Source organism: Pseudorca crassidens, chromosome 11, assembly GCF_039906515.1.
Source record: "Pseudorca crassidens isolate mPseCra1 chromosome 11, mPseCra1.hap1, whole genome shotgun sequence".
NCBI lineage: Eukaryota > Metazoa > Chordata > Mammalia > Artiodactyla > Delphinidae > Pseudorca > Pseudorca crassidens.
Window position 1 is genome coordinate 34,150,669 of NC_090306.1, and position 21,431 is coordinate 34,172,099.

Sequence of the window (21,431 nt, forward strand, 5' to 3'; positions counted from 1 at the left end):
GGCCAAGCTGCTCCATGGCATATGGGATCTTCCCGGACCAGGGCACAAACCTGTGTCCCCTGCATCAGCAAGTGGACTCTCCACCACTGTGCCACCAGGGAGGCCCAGGATTTTCTTTTTATGGCTGAATAATACTCTATTTTATTTAATCTTCTTTAATTTTTCTCAGTAATGTACAGTAGTTTTCAATGTATAAGCCTCATGGTTATATTGTTAAATTTATTCCTACATATTTAATTCATTTTATGTTGTTGTGATGGGAATTATTTTCTTTTTTTTAAGTTTTATTGAAGTATAGTTGATTTATACTGTGTTAATTTCTGCTGTACAGCAAAGTGACTCAGTTATACACACACATACATATATATGTGTATATATATACACACATATATATATATTCTTTTCCATATTCTTTTCCATTATGGTTTATCACAGGATATTGAATATAGTTCCCTGTTCTGTACAGTAGGACCTTGTTGTTTATCCATCCTATATATAATAGTTTGCATCTACTAATCCCAAACTCCCAATCCTTCCCTCCCCCCCAGCAGCCCCTTGGCAACCACAAGTCTGTTCTCTATGTCTGTGAGTCTGTTTCTGTTTCATAGATATGTTCATTTGTGTCATATTTTAGATTCCACATATAAGTGATATCATATGGTATGTCTCTCTCTTTCTGACTTACTTAGTGTGATAATCTCTAGGTCCATCCATGTTGTTGCAAGTGGCATTATTTTATTCTTTTTTATGGCTGACTGATATTCCATTACATATATATCTTAATCCATTCATCCATCAGTGGACATTTAGGTTGTTTCCATGTCTTGGCTATTGTAAGTAGTGCTGCTATGAATATAGGAGTGCAGGTATCTTTTTGAATTATATTTTTTTCTGGGTATATGCCAGGAAGTGGGATTGCTAGATCATATGGCAACTCTATTTTTAGGTTTTTTGAGGAACCTCCGTACTGTTTTCCAGAGTGGCTGTACCAAATTACATTCCTACCAATAGCGTAGGAGGGTTCCCTTTTATCCACAACCTCACCAGCATTTATTTGTAGCCTTTTTAATGATGGCCATTCTGAATGGTGTGAGGTTATACTTCATTGTAGTTTTGATTTGCATTTCACTAAGAATTAGCAATGTTGAGTATATTTTCGTGTGCCTATTGGCCATATGTACGTCTTCTTTGGAGAATTGTCTATTTAGGTCTTCTGCCCATTTTTTGATTGGGTTATTTTTTTGTTGTTACTGAATTGTAGGAGCTGCTTGTATATTTTGGAAATTAAGCCCTTGTCAGTTGTATTGTTTGCAAATATTTTCTCCTAATCCATAGTTTGTCTTTTCATTTTGCTTATGGTTTCCTTTGCTGTGCAAAAGCTTACAAGTTTGATAAGATCCCATTTGTTTATTTTTGCTTTTATTTCTATTGCCTTGGGAGACTGACCTAAGAAAACACTGGTACAATTTATGTCAGAGAATGTTATAACTATGTTCTCTGCTAGGAGTTTTATGGTGTCTTGTCTTATATTTAAGTCTTTAAGCCATTTTTGAGTTTATTTTTGTGTATGGTGTGAGGGTGTGTTCTAACTTCATTTATTTACATGTGGCTGTCCAAATTTCCCAATACTACTTGCTGAAGAGACTGTCTTTTATTGTGTATTCTTGCCTCCTTTGTCAAAGATTAATTGTCCATAAGCGTGTGGGTTTATTTCTGGGCTCTCTATTCTGTTCCATTGATCCATATGTCTGTTTTTGTGCCAATACCACACTGTTTTGATTACTGTAGCTTTGTAGTATTGTCTGAAGTCTGGGAGGGTCATGTCTCCTGCTCTGTTCTTTTTCCTCAGGATTGTTTTGGCAATTCTGGGTCTCCCATGGTTCCATATAAATTTTAGGATTATTTGTTCTAGTTCTGTGAGAAATGTCATGGGTAATTTGATAGAGATCACCTTAAATCTGTAGATTGCTTTGAGTAGTGTGGCCATTTTAACAGTATTAATTCTTCCATTCCAAGAACATGGGATATCTTTCCATTTCTTTGCATTATTTTTAAGATTTCCTTTATTAATGTTTTGTAGTTCTCAACATATGTCTTTCACCTCCTTGGTGAGGTTGATTCCTAAGTTTTGTGTGTTTTTTATGTGATTTTAAAAGGTATTGATTTTTTTACATTCCCTTTCTGATATTTCATTGTTAGTATAAAGAAATTCAACTGATTTCTGTGTGTTAATCTTGTATCCTGCTACCTTGCTGAATTTATCAATTCTAGTAGTTTTTGTATGGAGTCTTTAGGGTTTTTTATATATAATATCATGTCATCTGCATATAATGACAATTTTACCTCTTCCCTACCAATGTGAATACCTTTTATTTCTTTTTCTTTTCTGATTGCTGTGGCTAGGACTTCCAATACTATGTTGAAGAGAAGTGATGAGCGTGGGCATCCTTGTCTTGTTCCACATTTTAGCGGGAAGGCTTTCAGCTTTTCACCATTGAGTATTATATTGGCTGTGGGTTTGTCATAAAAAGCTTTTATTACGTTGAGATATGTTCCCTCTATACCCACTTTTGTAAGGGTTTTTATCATTAATGGATGTTGAATTTTATCAGATGCTTTTTCTGAATCTATTGAGATGATCATGTGGTTTTTATCTTTTCTTTGGTTGATGTGGTGTATCACATTGATTAATTTGCATATGTTGAACCATCCTTGTGACCCTGAGATGAATCCAACTAGGTCATGGTGTATGATCTTTTTTATGTGTTGGATTTGGTTTGCTAATATTCTGTTGAAAATTTTTGCATCTATAGTCATCAGAGATATTGGCCTGTAATTTTCTTTTTACTAAAAAACCAATGGATCAATGATGAAATCAAGGAAGAAATTTTAAAATGCCTTGAGGCAAATGACAATGCAAACACAACCAAACAAAATCTATGGGATGCAGTAAAAGCAGTTCTTAAAGGAAAGTTCATAGCAGTACAGGTCTTCTTTAAGAAACAAGACAAATGTCAAATAAACAACCTAACCCACCACCTAAAAGAATTAGAAAAAGAAGAACAAACAAAACCTAAAGTTAGCAGAAGAAAGCAGATAATAAAAATCAGAGAGGAAATAAATAAAATAAAGATTAAAAACAATAGGAAAAAATCAGTATAACCAAGAGTTGCTTCTTTGAAAGGGTAAACAAAATTGACAAACCTCTGGCCAGGCTCACGAAGAAAAGAGAGAAAACCCAAATAATGAAAATAAGAAATGAAAGGAGAAATCATAACTGATACCACAGAAATACAAAAATCCATAAGAGATTACTATGAACAATTATATGCCAACAAATTTGACAACCTAGAAGAAATGGACAACTTTCTAGAAACATACAGCTTGTCAAGACTGAATCAAGAAGAAAATGATAACTTGAACAGACCAATCACTAGAAATGAAATAGAATCTGTAATTAAAAATACAAAAACAAGAAACAACTCCCTACAAACATAAGTCCAGGGCCAGATGGCTTCACAGGTGAATTCTACCAAACATACAAAGAACTTGTACTGATCCTCCTCAAACTCTTCCAAAAGATTGAAGAGGAAGGAACACTCCCAAAGACATTCTATGAAGCCATCACCATCACTCTGATACCAAAACCAGACAAAGACACTACCAGAAAAGAAAATTACAGGCCAATATCTTTGCAATTATTTTGTTAATATTATTTTTGGATTATTCATTGCTAGTATATAGTTATACAATTTTGTATATTGAAATTGTATCCTTTGACCTTGCTGTATTATTAGTTCTACTAGTAGTTTTATGAGTTCTTTAGGATTTTCACCATATTGGATTATGCTGTCTATAAATATAGATATTTTTACCTTTCCCCTTTTAATCTGAATGCCTTTTGCTTCTTTTTGTTGCCTGACTGCAGTGACTTGAACCTCTAATACAGTGCTGAATAGCAGTGGCAAGAGTGAGCATGTTTACATTGTTCTGAGTCTTAGGGAAAAGCATTTAACCTTTCACTGTTAAGAATGATATTAGCTTTAGGTTTTTTGTAGGTGCCCTTTGTCAGGTTGCCCTCTATTCCTAGTTTATTGAAAGTTTTTATCATGGATTTTTGCCAAATGCTCATTCTGTGTCCCTTGAGATTATCATGTAGTTTTTTTTCTTTATTCTATTAATATATATTACCTTATTTTCAAATGTTAAACCACCTTGCCTTCCTGCGATAAAGGCTGCTTAATTATGTTACAGAACCCATTTCATAAAATGCTGGATTTATTTTGCTGATTTTTTAATGATTTTTACATCTATATTCATGGGAAATATTGGTCTGAATTTTTCTTTTCCTTTGATGTCTTTGTCTGGCTTTGGTAACAGAGTAATACTTCTGGCTTCATAGAACAAGTTGGAAAGCATTTCCTCCTCTATTTAATGGAAGAATTTGTGGAGGACTGGTTATTTCTTCTTTAAGTATTTTTGCACCTGGCCTTTTCTTAGTGGAAAGACATTTAACTAATAATTCTTTTTATTTTTAGTTGTTATAGGTCTAATCAGATTTTAAAATTTCTTCTTGAGTACTTTGTGTTAATGTGTGTTTTTATAGGAATTCATCCATTTCATCTAAGTTGTATAATTTGTTTGCATAAAGTTGTTCATAGTATTCCCTTGAAATCCTTTTAATTTCTATAAGGTAAGTGTTGATATCCTTGTTTAACCTGTTTAATTCCAGATCTGTGTCTTTTCTACTTTTTTTCTTGGTCAGTATAACTAAAGATTTGCTAATTTTATTTGCTAAGTTTTGAGTTTCATCAATTTTCTCTATTTTTTTTTCTATTCCATTTCTGCCCTAATGTTTATCATTTTCTTTTTCTACTTCCTTTGGATTTAGTTTGGCCTCCTTTTGTTTCTAGTTTCTTAAGGTGTAAGCTTAACTTATTGATTTGATATTTTTCATTTAAATTTTTGACATTTAAATATTCTGACATTTAAATATTTTTCATTTAAATATTTGACATTTAAATCTGTAAAGCAGTGCTTAGAGGTCAACCAATGATTAGTTGAAGGTTGTGTTTAAACACCTTGAGCTAATAAGACTTCCTCCTGGGCATAAGACCTTACATTCAGCCAGGTATGAGTGGATACCTCACATTCAGCCAGGATGAGTGTTATTTTTCAAAGACATTTTGAAAAATGTCTTTGAGTGGCATTGTTTCCAACTAGAAGTTTGCTGTCATTCTTATCTTAATATCTGTGTATATAATATAATTTTCTGTTTTTAAGATTCTTTTATCGTGGATTCTCTACCACAGATTTTTTATGGTGGCTTTCTCTCCATTAGGGTTAGGATGTTTGTTTTCTATTTCTTGTATTTGGACTGCGCTGCGCGTCTTGGATCTGTGGACTTCTTATTGTTTTTACAAAATTTGGAAAAAATTCAGTCATTAATTTTTCAAATATTTTTTACATATTTTTTCTGATTGCTCTCTCCTGTGTGTGCTCACAGCCTTATACATGTTTGCAGCTTTCCAGACCACCAGTGATGGCTGAGAGTTTATGAAAACGTATTTGTTTTCTAGATCTCTCCATGAAATTTCTTGATCGTTTTTTGCTTTCTCCAAGTATTATAGCCTTAGGCAGCTGCAATGTTAGCCTATCCTGATGGTCTGCCACCAAGATAATGATCGATTTTGACAAATTCCCTGGTCATGGGGCTCCCCCATACCCACCTCCAAACTGCCTAGCCTTGGTAGTGCTACCAGCCATGGAGCTGGGGATGGAGGGAAGCAGCCCAAGGCTAAAACTCCACAGACTCCCACTTTTCCTACTAAGGTTTAGTAGTTTTACCTCCTTCTCAGTTTATTGTATACCTTTGGTCACTCCCCAGATTCTGAAATAGTTTTTTTTGCAAATGTTATTTGGTTCTGTTGTTGCTTAGAGTGGGGAAGAATTTGCCAAGTTTCTCTATCAATTCCAGAGGTCCTGCTCCTCATAGATTAATTTTTTTAATGTTAAATCAGTCTTGTGTTCCTGAGATAAACCCCACTTGGTCACAGCATGCTATCCTGGTTATGCATTCTTGGATTTGATTTGCTAAAATTTTGTTAGGAATTTTTGAAAGATATTGTTTTCTAGGTTTCTTTTTATTTTAATATCTTGTTCTGATTTTGATATCAGCCTAATGCCAATGTCATAGAATGAGTTGGGAAGTAACCCCTCCTATGTAATTTTCTGAAAGTTTGTGTAGCTTTGGTATAATTTACTCCTTAAATGTCTGGCAGAGTTCATCACTGAGTTCTTTTTGTGGGAATGTTTATTTTTTACTATAAATTTCATTTCTTACTAGATACAGGCTAGTCAGATTATTTTTAGTGAGATTTGATAATTTGTATTGAATGAAAAAAGTATTCATTTAATCTGTTGTAGAATTTATTGACTTCAAGTTATTCATAATATCCCCTTACAATGCATTTAACATCTTTAACATCTGTAATGATGTCTTTTCTCTCATTGATAACATCTTCTCCTTTTTTTCTCCTGATTATTCTGATTAGGGACTTACCAAGTTTACTTATCTTCTAAACGAATTAACTTTCAATTTCACATATTTCTTATTTTTCTAGTATTCATTTCATTGAATTCTGCTTTTATTTCCATTTGTCTATTTAATTTGGATTTAATTTGCTCTTTTTTTTCTGGTTTCTTAAGGTGAAAGCTGAGGTCATTGATTTGAGACCATTTTTTCTTTTCTCTCTGTGTGTGTGTGTGTGTGTGTGTGTGTGTGTGTTTAGTGCTATCAGTTTCCCATTAACCACTGCTTTTGCTATATCCTACAAGTTTGATATGTTTTGTTTTAATTTTCATTCAGTTAAAAAAATTATAATTTTCCTTTTGATTTCATTTACAATCCATTAATTATTTAGAAGTTTGTTGTTTGGTTCCTAGAAACCTCAAGGCTTTTCTGTTATCTTTCTAAATTAATTGTGGACAAGGAAGATGCTTTATGTGATTTGAATCCTTTCAAATTTATTGAAATGTATTACTGTTAAGAATATCATTTACATTTAATGTGACAATTGATATGGTTGGGTTTAAGTCTGTTCTCTTGCTATTTGTTTTTTATTTGTCCCATATAATTTTGTTCCCCTTCCCTCTTTTTCTGCCTTTTGAGTATTTTGTATGACTTAATTTATCCCTTTTGTTGGCTTATTAGATATAACTCTGTTTTTTGTTTTTCAGTGATTGCTTTAGATTTTATAGTATATATTTAATTTATCATGGACTGTCTTCAAGTTATATTATGCCAATTCAAATATAATATGAGACTTATAATGGTATGCTTCTGTTTCTTTCCTTTAGCCTTTGTGTTGTTGTATTCATACATTTTACTTATATATATGTTATAAATCCATTATTGTTCTTTTTGTTTTAGAGAGAGTTAAAAAATAAGAAAACAATTTTTTATATTCAGTTCAAATTTATCATTTTTGGTGGTCTTCATTATTTTGTGCAGCTCTAGATTTACATCTGGTGACATTTTCCTTCTGTTTAAAAGACTTTCTTTAACATTTTTTATAGTGTGGGTCTGCTGGTGATTAATTCATCTCGTATATTTTTAAGTCTTTATTCTCTTCTTTTTGAAAAATGTCTTTGAGTACCATTGTTTCCAACTAGAAGTTTGCTGTCATTCTTATCTTAATATCTGTGTATATATAATATACAATTTTCTCTGTTTTTAAGATTTTTCATGATGGATTCTCTACCACAGATTTTCTACTGTGGATTTCTCTCCATTAAGATTAGGATGTTTGTTTCCTATTTCTTGTGTTTGGGATGTGTTGAGCTTCTTGGATCTGTGGACTTATTGTTTTTACAAAATTTGGAAAAAATTCAGTCATTAATTTTTCAAATATTTTTTCTGATTCCTCTCCTCTCTTCTTTGGGATCCCAAATAATATGTAAAGTAGTCCAACTGAAGTTTTGTAACAGTTTGCTGATGCTCTATTCATTTTCCATTTTTTTCCTCTCCTTTCATTTTATATATATTGTTAGATCTTCAAATTCACTAATTGTATCTTCTTTGGTATCTTGTACTGGTAAATTTATTCAGTGTATTTTTCATCTCTAGAAATTTGATTTAACTCTTTATTTTCCTTGTATCTATTCAATATGCTCAATCTTTCCTTTAGCTTCTTGAATATAGGGAACATAGGATAACTCTCTTAATGTCTTTGTCTATAAATTATATCATTTTGTGTCATTTCTTAGTCTATTTCTAATAACTGATTTTCCTCCTCATTACAGATTGTAACTTTCTGCTTCTTTGCATTCTTGCGAATTTTGTTTAGATTCTATACATTGTGAATTATCTTTTTGGTTTCTGGAAATCTTGTAATCCTATAGATCATCTTAAGCTTAGTTCTGGGATACAGTTCAGTTACTTGGAAGTAGTATGATTTTATTGAGGGTTGCTTTAAACTTTGTTAAGCAGGACCAGATACACCTTCAGTCTGTGGTTAATTTGCCCTCTGCTGAGGCTATACTCTTCTGAGTCCTCTCCAATTTCCTTTGAATTACAAGGTTTTCCACTCTGGTTGATGAGAACACAAAATTTTCCCATCTTTGTGTGAGTTCCTGGAATTGTTCATCTTCTCATGTTGGGTGGTTCTTTTCCCAGCCTTGACTAATTGCTTCATATGTGTGTGCTGGTCAGTACTTGGTTACAGATTTGAGAACTCTCTGTAGATCTCTGGAGCTTCCTTTTTTTGAAACACACTCCTTCATGGTACTCTGCCCCGTGAACTCTATTTTCTGTAGTCTCCCTGAACCCCCAGCCCTATTTCCTCAAGAAGGGTAATCTGTGGGCTCTGACTAGGTTTCCCCTCCAAGTATTCAAGTATTCTGTGGCTTGGATACACTCTCAAGGTAGTAAGCTAGGAGCAGTTATAGGGTTCATTTGATTTGTTTTCTCTCTTTCAGGGATCATTATCCTGTTCTACCTGATGGCCCATGTCTGAAAATTATTGTCTCATGTATTTTGTCTAGTTTTTTAATTTGGTCAGTTGGGAGGATAAATCTGGTTCTTTTTACTTCATTTGGGTAGTCAGAAGACCTGAAATTCATATGCACCCAGCAATCAGACTGATATTTTCCAAGGCAGAAGGCAGTCGATTTTACTTTTGTACTGGAACCTTTCAGTGTTTTGGGTTTTTTTTTAACATCTTTATTGGGGTATAATTGCTTTACAATGGTGTGTTAGTTTCTGCTTTATAACAAAGTGAATCAGTTATACATATACATATGTTCCCATATCTCTTCCCTTTCAGTGTTTTTTTATTGGTCTTTTCAGAAATAAAGCTCTGCATGATTTTTGGTCCTTTTGTACCTTTTAAGCCTTAAGTCATAAGTTTTCTTTTACTGATTCTAATCTAGCTTTATTCCTCCTCTTTTCATTTCCCAAACATGCTGCAGACCTTACATTTGTTATTATTCCATTCCCCAGGGTGTGCTTACTCCTTTCTTCACATGTCTAATCATTCTGTACTTTTAGCTTATTTATCACTTCCTTATTAGGGACTTTCCTGACCAAACTATCTGAAACATGACTTCCAACATGTTATTCCATCACGTGATTTTGTAGCACTTGTAAAGGCACTATAATTATCTTTATTTGTTTAATTCTTTATTTCTTTTATTGTACTTATTAATGGCTAATTATCTTATTTGTTTAATATATTTGTTCACTAGAATATAAGCTGTATTGTCTCCTTACCACATAGTAGGCATACATTAAATTTCTGTTGAATACTCTTTATTTAGATAATAAATTTATCCCTATTTTTGTACATAATTTTCATGAATTTTATATTTATCTATAGGAAAAATTAAATTGTTAAACTGGATGGATTTATCTTAATAAGACTTTAAAATTTTTAGCATCATGTCTCTCATTTGTACAAGTAACAATTCTTCCCAACATTTGGTCCCCAACTCAAATGCCACCTGCCTGATTTTTCTCAGTCAAAAGAATTTCTATGTACTATAGTGACAATTTACTGTAGGATAGCACTTTTCACTTTCTAATTTTTTCTTGCCTCTTCTAGGCTATTTCTTGTGAGCAATGACTGTGCACTCTACACTTCTGTATTGCCCACATCTTTTGAGTTAGTGATTATCCTGAGTCTGAATGCTTAAGATACCCTTTTAAAATGATGATTTACATTTTGTAGTATGCTTTCTAACTTACTAAGTGCTTTTAAATTTATTTTCTTATTTAGAGTAATAGAAATTTCTCTGCTGTTAATGGTGTATATTATTGTATACTATAGGTTATGCCTTTTGGTAATAACAGAGTAGCATTTTTCTGCCCAAAATACCAATAAGACCCATATTAAGAAATAATGTAGGATCATGATCTGTGTGCATTCATGGACAAAACATCTCTGTCTCCTTAATACCAAAATGAAATATTTTATCTCTCTGTCCCCAACACATGGCGCACTGCCTAGAACAGAGTAGGTGTACTTGCTCATTAAATATTTAATAAATTAATTATAAATAAAATTGGAACTCAATCAGAGTTTCAGCAGTCTGTGTTTTTTCTAAATTTCTTTGGTACCTCCAATCTCTGGAACAAAACCAACCCCAAGTAAATTTGTAGATAGTCAAAGGCAACAAAATTCATAATACCTTGATTCCTAATTACTTTCCATGATAACTTTGATTCTTTAATACAAGTTGGACATAACTTAGAATTATGATTTATAATAATTTATAATAATTATACATTAGAAGGGAATTTGCAAGCTATCTGGTCTAACATTTTCATCTAATCCATCTTATCTCTTGGCTTTATTACTTACGTATGCATTTGTAGTTATATTGCTCTTCCTTGGGAACTTCAGAGATAGTTTGAGTTCCTTGTTAGGTTGAGAAATATCTGATTTAATGTTCTCATAACAATTTTATTTGACATTTTAATACTAAGGGTAATTATTTTCTCTGAACAGTCTTCAAAGTGTCTTTCTCTGGTTAAATGGAGTGGCATTTATGTACAGTGTTTGCCTAGGTAATTCTCTAGATGTTTTGTTTTTGTTAATAAATATTTTGTTTTGTTAATAAAACAGTAAATTGAACCACATACTAGTTTTTCATGTTGCAGTACTAAACTAAGTGTAGATTATTTTTATACTCACTAAGATATTAGAAGAGGTTATTAACACATTTCCACCCAAAGCAGTATTATTTATTTAAATTTTAAAAATGTAAACATGGTCCATTTAAATGTTAGCAGCTACTCAATATGTTCTGTAAGATTTAACTTCACATGTTTCTAAATGAGAATGCTCTATGCTTTTCTTGATAAATATGTTTTTATTTATCCTGAAGTCCAGAAAATAGAAATTTCCTTACTAGGAGACCTGCTATAGTTGTAGGTGAATATTGTGGAAGCATGGATGAAAGAAGACAGTCAGATTTCATTACTGAAAAAAATTCATTACAACATATTTGGGGAGAAAATAGAAAAAAGTTTTCTAATGAAGATATGAACCAGCCAACCCCAAACCTTCTATCAGATAACTGTGACTCTTTTATTAGTGAAAATATGATCAACTTATTAAACATAGATCAACAGAAGATAAAGAAAACCTTTGACAAGTGTCATTATGACAGTGCAGTCATTAGTTCTGATAAAAACCATTTCACTGATAGATGCATTAGAAGTATTTTTACAGATCCAGAGTTGACTTCTAGTAATTCTACTTTTAATAAATCAAGTTTTCCAGAAAAGTGTCGACCAAACAAGAATTGTCAGAAAGAGTACAACAATAATGAAAGAAATAATTTTAGTACATCTTTTGAGAAGGATTGTTACCCAGCCAGCTCTGAAAAAAAAGGTTGGTGTTATAGATGGAAAGTGTAATAATCTATTGGGGCTTTTTGTTTGTTTGTTTTCAGTTTTAATGAATATCCGTGTGTGTGTGTGTGTGTGTGTGTGTGTGTGTGTGTGTGTGTTTGGGGGAACATGAAATTAAAAATAGAATGACATTCTATTATATGACATTGTGGACCAGTGGCATCCCTCTATATGGGTCATGCTAATAAACTTCAAATTAAAAAATAGAAATCATCTATGCTAAAGTTTTATTTCAATACATACTTTTATTTTTAAAGGAAAATTTGAAAGTGATTACCAAGAGAAGACATCCCAGAAAAAAAATCAGAAATATTCAGTGAACCATATGTAAGTTTTTAGGTAAATTTGGGGAATGCAAATTGGGATCTAATATAATGCATGTTTAAGGATTAAACTGATACAAAGTGAGGTAGGCATAATGCTGTCTGAGGGTGGGCAGACTGGCCTCAAAAATCAATTGTCAGACCTTGGTAATATCACCCTAGTTGAGAGTTTGGTCCTCATATTCACCAGTGCAAAAATATCTTCTTATCTGAATCATAGTGTTAATTAGATTTGAGAAAACTGACTTATGTGTTCAGGAAATTTATTTACCCACCAGAATGTCAATTTATTAATTTACAATAAGAAATAGGTGACATATATAGGAATGCTTACTGGCATAATTTTCGTACTGAATATTTTCTACCTTTTGGCAGCTTGCCATGGGAAGGTTGCTTGGTTAATATAGAATCAGAACAAGGGAGTAATAGAATTCAAATGTTAATGGCATAAACAAGCATATCAACAATGTATGGGACTGACATTATAGGAAATTAAAGAAGACTTGTCGTTTCAGAATATACCTAACTTTCTCAGTAATAATTATGATTTAATCAAATCTTCGTAATTGAAAATCATGAATTAGAATAGATTTTTATTTTGGAAGTACTTTCTTATGGAAATATGTAAAATATCTGTAATACAAAGAATTATTAGATGCCATTTTTATGGCATTGGCACAACAAATTAATTAAAAAATAGATTCACCACATTTAATAAAATCAACAACTTAGGTTCTTTGTTGTCAAACCTCCAAATATTCAGAAACTTATGAATGAAAAACAGGATGTTAAAACTTGAATTTTAAAACATATTTTATGAAAGTGATTTAGAACATGGCTTCCAAACCTGTGTGAAGATCCTCATCACTTGAGGGGTTTTTTTTCCCTAATAAATTTATTTATTATTTTTTTTTGGCTGCATTGGGTCTTCATTGCTGCACGTGGGCTTTCTCTAGTTGCGGTGAGCAGGGGCTTCTCTTCGTTGCAGTGCGCAGGCTTCTCATTGTGGTGGCTTCTCTTGTTGCAGAGCATGGGCTCTAGGCATGAGGGCTTCAGTAGTTGTGGCTTGTGGGCTCTAAAGCGCAAGCTTAGTAGTTGTGGCGCATGGGTTTAGCTGCTCTGTGGCATGTGGGATCTTCCCAGACCAGGGATTGAACTCATGTCCCCTGCATTGGCAGGTGGATTCTTAACCACTGCGCCACCAGGGAAGCCCAAGGGGTGATTTTAAAATACAAAATATCAAGTTTGACCTACACAAAATAAATAGGCTCCTTAAGATAGAGCTTATGAATCCTTATCTTTTAAAAAACTTCTCTTATAATTCTGATCTTTAACCAACTTTGGGAATCATAATTTAGAACAATAATTTTCAGAGGGAATAAAACACACTCTAATACTGTCTTATTTAAAACCCTTAGGGGTAATATCCCTTTGGAAGAATTGTGTTCTAAGCAATCATGGGACTTTGGAATTGGTGAGGTAAAGTACATCTTACATTATCTTTCCAATTAAGTAAGTTGTATTATCATGTTTTATTTTAGTATTTAAAATTTACTTTGATTTAAGGTTAGCTCTTTCTGAAAATTTTCTTTTTAGGGTAACTTTTTTTAATATATTTTTTTACTCTGGGGAAATTATAGCTTAGATTGAGAAATAAAATTAACAACATTTCAGAAACTGTAATGTGCCTTATTTTAGTCAAACCAATATAGATGCATTTAACGTTCTTTCTCTAAGTCCTATAAAATTTATTCCAAGATGAAATTTCTTTAGGTTTAATTGTGTTACAGGTGAAAATAGTTATATATTTAAAACATATATAAACACTGGTTACCTAAGTTGTAATTCCTGCTCATAATAAGGGTGTATGATTCAGTCATTCAAAAAACAATACACATTCTTTTCAAGAGCGCATGGGACATTCTCTAGGATAGGTCACATACTAGGACACGGAACAATAAACAGTTAAGGAACAAGCACAAAGATGTAAAATATAGCATAAAAAACCCACAAAAGAGAAGGGAGTAAAAAAATGTAGATATTTTAAAATGTGTTTGAAATTAAATGACTATCAGTTTAAAACAAGTACAGTAAGTCCCCTACATATGAACCTTCAAGTTGAGAACATTCAAAGATGCAAATATGCATTCACATGTCCAATCACATAAATTAATTCATGTGTCTGGCATACATTGTTACATGTATGTGTCTTCTAAAAGTGGTTGTGCTTTTGTGTACTTTACAGTACGGTATAGAGTATAGTAGTACAGTGTCTTTATTTCAAGCCCAGGCTGTCTGGAAGCAAGTATAAAAGCAGTGGTGATGTAGCAGGTACTGCTAAGAAGCACCAGTTGATAACAATAGAATTGAAAGCCGAGAGAAAGGCTGAAGAGAGAAAAGAGGAAGAAGAAGTAACTGAAGAACCAAAGAGATTCACAATGCAGGAAATTTGGTAAGGGGATTTTCTTTATTTGAGGAGGCACTGTTAGTTTTTGAGGCAGAGGACCCGAACTTAGTACATGAAAGTTGCAGCAGCCGTTCAGAATGCAATCCAGTGCTACTGTGTCATCTATGATGAGAAAAAAAGAGCTACTACCCGCCAGAAATCACTGGGTCTTTTGTTCAAGAGGGTAGATAGAATTGAATCCAGCAAGGAACCAGAACTTTTGTCATCAATGTCAGGCATGTGTAAAATTGCAGCTTGCCCTCCATCTCTCATTGCTGATGATCCTTCAGCTCTACCATCTCCCACCTCCTCTCACTCCTCCAGTCAGTAATTATTCTTGCCTGTTCACTCAATGCCAGCCCCTGTATGCCAGCTGTTGTACTGTACTACTGTACTTTTCAAGGTACTGTACTGTAAGCTTAAAAATATTTTCTTTACTTTTGTGTTTGTTTGCTTTTTATGTATTATTTGTGTGAAAAATATTATAAACCTATTACAGTACAGTACTATATAGCTGATTGTGTTAGTTGGGTACCCAAGCTAACGTTGTTGAACTTACAAACAAATTGGACTTATGAACGTGCTCTCAGAACAGAACTCATTCATCTGTAGGGGACTTACTGTAGTTATAATTATGGGTCAACATATGTGATCCTCGTGGAAACCACAAGTCAAAAGCCTATAATAGCTACACAAAAAGCAAATAGCAAGGAAACCAAGGAATTACTAAAGAACCTCATGAAACCACAATGGTAGAAACAAAAAGAAAAAATGAACAGAGAAGAACTACAGAAACAACTGGAAAACAAGTGATAAAGTGGCCATAAGTACATACCTATCAATAATTACTTTAAATGTCAGTGTTCAATCAAAATACATAGGGTGGCTGATTGGGTAAAAACCAAGACCCTCAATATGCTGCTTACAGGAGACTTTAGGGCAAAAGACACGTACAGAATAAAAGTGAGGGGATGGAAAATGATATTTCATGCAAATGGAAACAACAAGAAAGTGGGAGTAACAATACTCATATCAGACAAAAGAGACTTCACAACAAACGATATAACAAAAGACAAAGAAGGGTATTATATAATGATAAAGGGATCAAACAAGAAGAGGATATTATACTTGTTAACATATTTGTACCCAAAACAGGAGCACCTAAATATATAAATCAAATACTAACTCTTAAAGGAAGAAAGGGACAATAATATAATAATAGTAGGGGACTTTAACACCTAACTGACATCAATGGACAGATTATCCATACAGAAAATCAATAAAGGAAGAGTGGTCTTAAGGACACACTAGACCAGTTAAACTTAGTAGATATCTATGGGACAGTACATCCAAAAACAACAGAATACACATTCCTTTCAATTGAACACAGAACATTCTCCAGGATAGATCACATACTAGACCACAAAACAAGCCTCAGCAAATTTAAGAGGATAGAAATTGCATCAAGCATTTTTTTCAGAACACAACTGTATGAAACTAGAAATCAACTACAGAAAGAAAAATGGGAAAAGAACAAACACATGAAGACTAAATGACATGCTACTGAAAAGCAAATGGATCAACAATGAAATCAGAAAGGAAATCAGAAAGTACCTTGAGACAAATAAAAATGGAAACAAAACTTTTCAAAATACATGGGATATTGCAAAGTCAGTTCTAAGAAGGAAGTTTATAGCGATATAGGACTTCCTCAGGAAACAAGAAAAATCTCAAACAGCCTACCACCTAAAAGAATTAGAAAAAGAAAAACAGAGATCAAAGTCAGCAGAAGGAAGGAAATAATAAAGATCAGAGAGGAAATAGAGATAAAAAACAATGGAGGGCTTCCCTGGTGGTGCAGTGGTTGAGTCCGCCTGCCGATGCAGGGGATACGGGTTCGTGCCCTGGTCTGGGAAGATCCCACATGCCGCGGAGCAGCTGGGCCCGTGACCCATGGCCGCTGAGCCTGTGCGTCCAGAGCCTGTGCTCCGCAATGGGAGAGGCCACAACAGTGAGAGGCCCGCGTACCGCAAAAAAAAAAACAAAAAAAAAAACAATGGAAAAGATCAATTAAACTAAGAGCTATTTTTCTGAAAAGATAAACAAAATTGATAAACATTTAGCTGGGTTCACCAAGAAGAAAAGAGAGAAGACTGAAATAAAATAAGAAATGAAACAGGAGAAATAAAAACTGATACCACAGAGATATAAAGAAATTATAAGAGAATTCTCTGAACAGTTATATGCCAGCAAATTGGACAACCTCGAAGAAAGGACAAATTTCTAGAAACATACAGCCTGCCAAGACTGAGTCCAGAAGAAACAACTTTAACAGACCAATCACTAGTAGTGAAATAAAATCTTTAACTTGAAAACTTCCCTACAAATAAAAGTCCAGGGCAAGATGGCTTCACAGGGGAATTTTACCAAACATATGAAGAAGAACTAATATTTATCCTTCTCAAACTATTCCAAAAAGTGGAAGAGTAGGTAACACTCCCCAATTCATTCTACAAGGCCACCATTATACTGATGCCAAAACCAGACAAAGACAGTACGAAAAAGAAAATTACAGGCCAAATATATATATACATATATATATATATATATATTTTTTTTTTTTTGCGGTACATGGGCCTCTCACTGTTGTGGCCTCTCCCATTGCGGAGCACAGGCTCTGGATGCACAGGCTCAGCGGCCATGGATCATGGGCCTAGCCGCTCCGCAGCATGTGGGATCTTCCCGGACCGGGGCACAAACCCGTGTCCCCTGCATCGGCAGGTGGACTCTCAACCACTGCGCCACCAGGGAAGCCCAGGCCAAATATTTTTGATGAATATAGACGGCAGAATCCTCAACACAATATTAGCAAGCCAAATCCAACAATATATAAACAGGATCATACACCATAATCAAGTTGGATTCATTCCAGGGTCAAAAGGATGGTTCAACATTTGCAAATCAACCAGTGTGGTATATCACATTAGCAAAAGGAAAGATAAAAATCACATGATCTCAATATATGCAGAAAAAGCATTTGATAAAATTCAACATCCATTCATGGTAAAAACTCTCATCAAAGTGGGTATAGAGGGAAAATATTTCAACATAATAAAGTCTATTTGTGACAAACCTATGGCCAATGTCATACTCAATGGTGAAAAATTGAAAGCCATCTCACTAAATTCAGGAACAAGATAGGGATGTTCACTCATGCTGCTTTGATTTACCATAGTACTGGAAGCCCTAGCCACAGAAATGAGACAAGAAAAAGAAATGAAAGTTATCCAAATTGGAAGGAAAGAGGTAAAATGGTCATTAGTTGCAGATGACATGATACTTTATATAGAGAACCCTAAAGTCTCACACAAAAACTACTAGAACTAATAAATGAATGCAGCAAGGTAGCAGGATACAAGAGAAAGTTTTTAAAAGTCCCATTTAAAAATCACACCAAAAAGAATAAAATACCTAGGAATAAACTTAAGAAGATGAGAAACCTATACTCTGAAAACTATAAAACATTGATGAAGGAAATTGAACATGATACAAAGAAATGGAAAGGTATCACATTTGTGGCTTTGAAGAATTAATATTGTTAAAATGGCCATACCACCCAAAGCAATCTATAGATGTCATGTAATCCCTATCAAACACTCACGACATTTTTCACAGGACTAGACCAAATAATCCTAAAATTTATATGGAACCACAGAAGACCCTGAGTTGCCAAAGCACTCGAGAAAAAGAACAAAGCCAGAGGAATTACCCTCTCAGACTTCAGAGAATACAACAAAACTGAAGTATTCAAAACAGCATGGTACTGGCACAAAAACAGACACATAGATAAATGGAACAGAATAGAGAGCCCAGAAAGAAACCCACAGAACTGTGGTAAATTAATCTATGACAGAAGAGGCAAGAATATACAATGGAGAAAAGAAAATCTCTTCAACAAGTGGTGCTGGCCAAACTAGACAGCTACACATAAAATAATGAGATTAGAACATTTCCTCACACCATATTCAAAAATAAACTCAAAATGGTTTAAGACCTAAATATAAGACATGAAACAATAAAACTCCTAGAAGAGAACATAGGCAGAATACCCTTTGACATAAATTGTAGCAACATTTTGGGGGGTTTGTCTCCTAAGGCAAAAGAAATAAAATCAACAATAAATAAATGGGACCTAATTAAATTTAAAAGCTTTTCCACAGCGAATAAAACCATCGGCAAAATGAAAAGCCAACCAGCAGAATGGGAGAAAATATTTAGAAATGATGCAATCAACAAGGGATTAATATCAAAAAATACATAAACAGCTCATACAACTCAATATCAAAAAAACCAAATAACCAATCAAAAAATGATCAAAGACCTGAACAGACTTTTTCTTCAAAGAAAACATACAGATGGCCAACAGGCCCATGAAAAGATGCTCAACATCACTAATTATTAGAGAAATGCAAATCAAAACAGCAATGAGATATCACCTCACAACTGTCAGAATGGCTATCATCAAAAAGTCTACAAATAACAAGTGTTAGAGAGGATGTGGAGAAAAGGGGACACTTGTACACTGTTGGTGAGAATGTAAATTGGTGCAGCCACTATGGAAAACAGTATGGAAGTTCTTTAAAAAACTAAGAATAGAGTTAACATATGATCCAGCAATCCCACTTTAGTATATATATCAGGAGAAAAAGAAAACACTAACTTGCAGTTACATGTGCCCCAAAATTTATAGCAGCACTATTTATACTAGCCAAGACATGGAAGCAACCCTAGTGCCCATCAACAAAGTAATGTATAAAGAAGATGTGGGAGATAAACACACACACACACACACACACACACACACACACAAAATGGAACATTACTTAGCCATTTGCAGCAATGTTGATGACCCTATGGTCCTAGAAGATATTATGCTTTCTGAAATAAGTCAGGCAGAGAAAGAAAAATAGTGTATGATATCATTTATGTGTAGAATCTAAAACATAATACATATGAATGCATATGCAAAACAGAAATAGACTCACAGATATAGCAAACAAACTTGTGGTTACCAGTGGGGATAGGAAAGCAGGGAGGAACAAATTAGGGGTGTGGGGTTAATAGATACAAACGACTAAGTATAAAATAGATAAGCAACAAGGATGTATTGTATAGCACTGGTAATTAGCACAATTATCTTGTAATAACTTATAATGGAGTATAATCTGCAAAAATACTGAATTACTATGCTATACACCTAATCTAAATAATATTGTAAATCAACTATATTTCCATTAAAAACTGCTTTCCAAGATTCTGTTAGATTTCAGTAATTAATACAGTAAATAAAATCGGAATAAAACTGAATTATGTATTAATTTTCCTTCTGTTTGATAATCAGTGAAAATAAATATTGTTTACCATCAAAAGAGAGAGAGAGAATGAGCTGCTAGAGAGATTTGGGAGTACTCAAAGAAAGGTGTCATAGGAAAGAAAAATGGGAGAGATTTTTAAGGAAGGGAATGTGGTCAGTAATATTAGATGCTATCCTGTTACTCCTTTAAATAACTCATATTTTCTAAATAAGAATAATATAGATATATCCTCTTAAAGAACGAATCATGAGCAGGTTAGAATCCTTAAAAAACAATCTCTACATCTATGGCAGCTTGAATGTGTCTAGAGCAAGTCAGAAAAGAAAATAAGCTCACTGGTAGAACCTGAAGGGTATCAGGTGCTATGAGTTCTTTAGGTAGAGCAGCCATCAGCTTTTAATTTGTGATGCCTAGACAGGGCTAAAGGCATAGTGGAACCCTGGCTAAAATCTTAAATTTTACAAGAGAGACCAAGGCAGGAGTCACAATAAGAGAGGAAGAAAAGGATTGGAGCAGTAGAGGAGCTGAGCTATACCTGCCTACTGGTTGGGAAACTTTGGGACAGGTAATTCCTACTGAGGCAGAATTAATGAAGAGATAGCAAACAAGCAAACCAAACCCAAAAATCAAACCAAACAAAAACTCCTCTTGGATGGCAGCTAGTAGGGTATGGGTAATTAGGGGTGTTCCAAGATCCTTTGTTGGATGTGGAATGGAATAGGAAAGAAGAACATCTTGGAGGATATAATAATTTTTTTTTCCGGTTTTCCCAATGAGTTTTATTTGGGCAGACCTGGGGACAGGGAGGGCCTGCGTCTAAAAGAAGGTGTTGGGCCTCTTAGTGGTGAGGTGTGGCTTGTGCTGGCAACAGAGAACCCTGTAGGGCAGTGGGAACTTGATCTTGGAGTCGTGGAACTGCTTGACTGCTGGTCGACAGCACTTGCTGGCTGCAATCTCTTCTGTTTTTGTGATCTGGATCGAGTGGGCCCAGGCGCGGTGCCAGGTGCCCATGTCTTGGTAGCACTGGGTGACCGCACTGGCTGTGGTCAGGTCCCGGTACTCTCAGTGCTGCGGAAGTCATAGCGCAACCAGAAGCCAAAGTTCTTCACCCGCACGGGAGATTTCTCCAACACCTGTCTGCAGTAGACAATTTCCCCTGAATACTCTCATCTTCTTCAGCTGAGACACAAAGTACCAGAAACAGGACTTGGCAACATGATTAGGTGCAAAGATGCACATGCAGTAGAGGGGAGACATGCCGCATTTGGGGGTCAGCAGGCAGTGCCCCACCACCTTGTATTCTGGAAGTGTGCCCGAGGCCTTCATGGTGTTCTATACGTGCTTGCTGCCACCCTCAAAAAGGAAACTAC

At 34.3% G+C, this 21,431-nt stretch overlaps 1 protein-coding gene and 1 pseudogene across 1 annotated transcript in view; one reads left to right on the forward strand and one right to left on the reverse strand.

Moving 5' to 3' along the window:
* The window catches only part of REDIC1 (regulator of DNA class I crossover intermediates 1), a 72,853-nt gene that overhangs the window by 19,974 nt on the left and 31,448 nt on the right, over positions 1–21,431 (forward strand). Inside the window, 3 exon segments of the mRNA XM_067698645.1 lie at positions 11,389–11,897; positions 12,175–12,244; positions 13,659–13,719. Of these exon segments, the coding sequence (XP_067554746.1) occupies positions 11,389–11,897; positions 12,175–12,244; positions 13,659–13,719 (640 nt within the window).
* On the reverse strand, positions 20,813–21,387 carry LOC137202812 (large ribosomal subunit protein eL20 pseudogene; annotated as a pseudogene).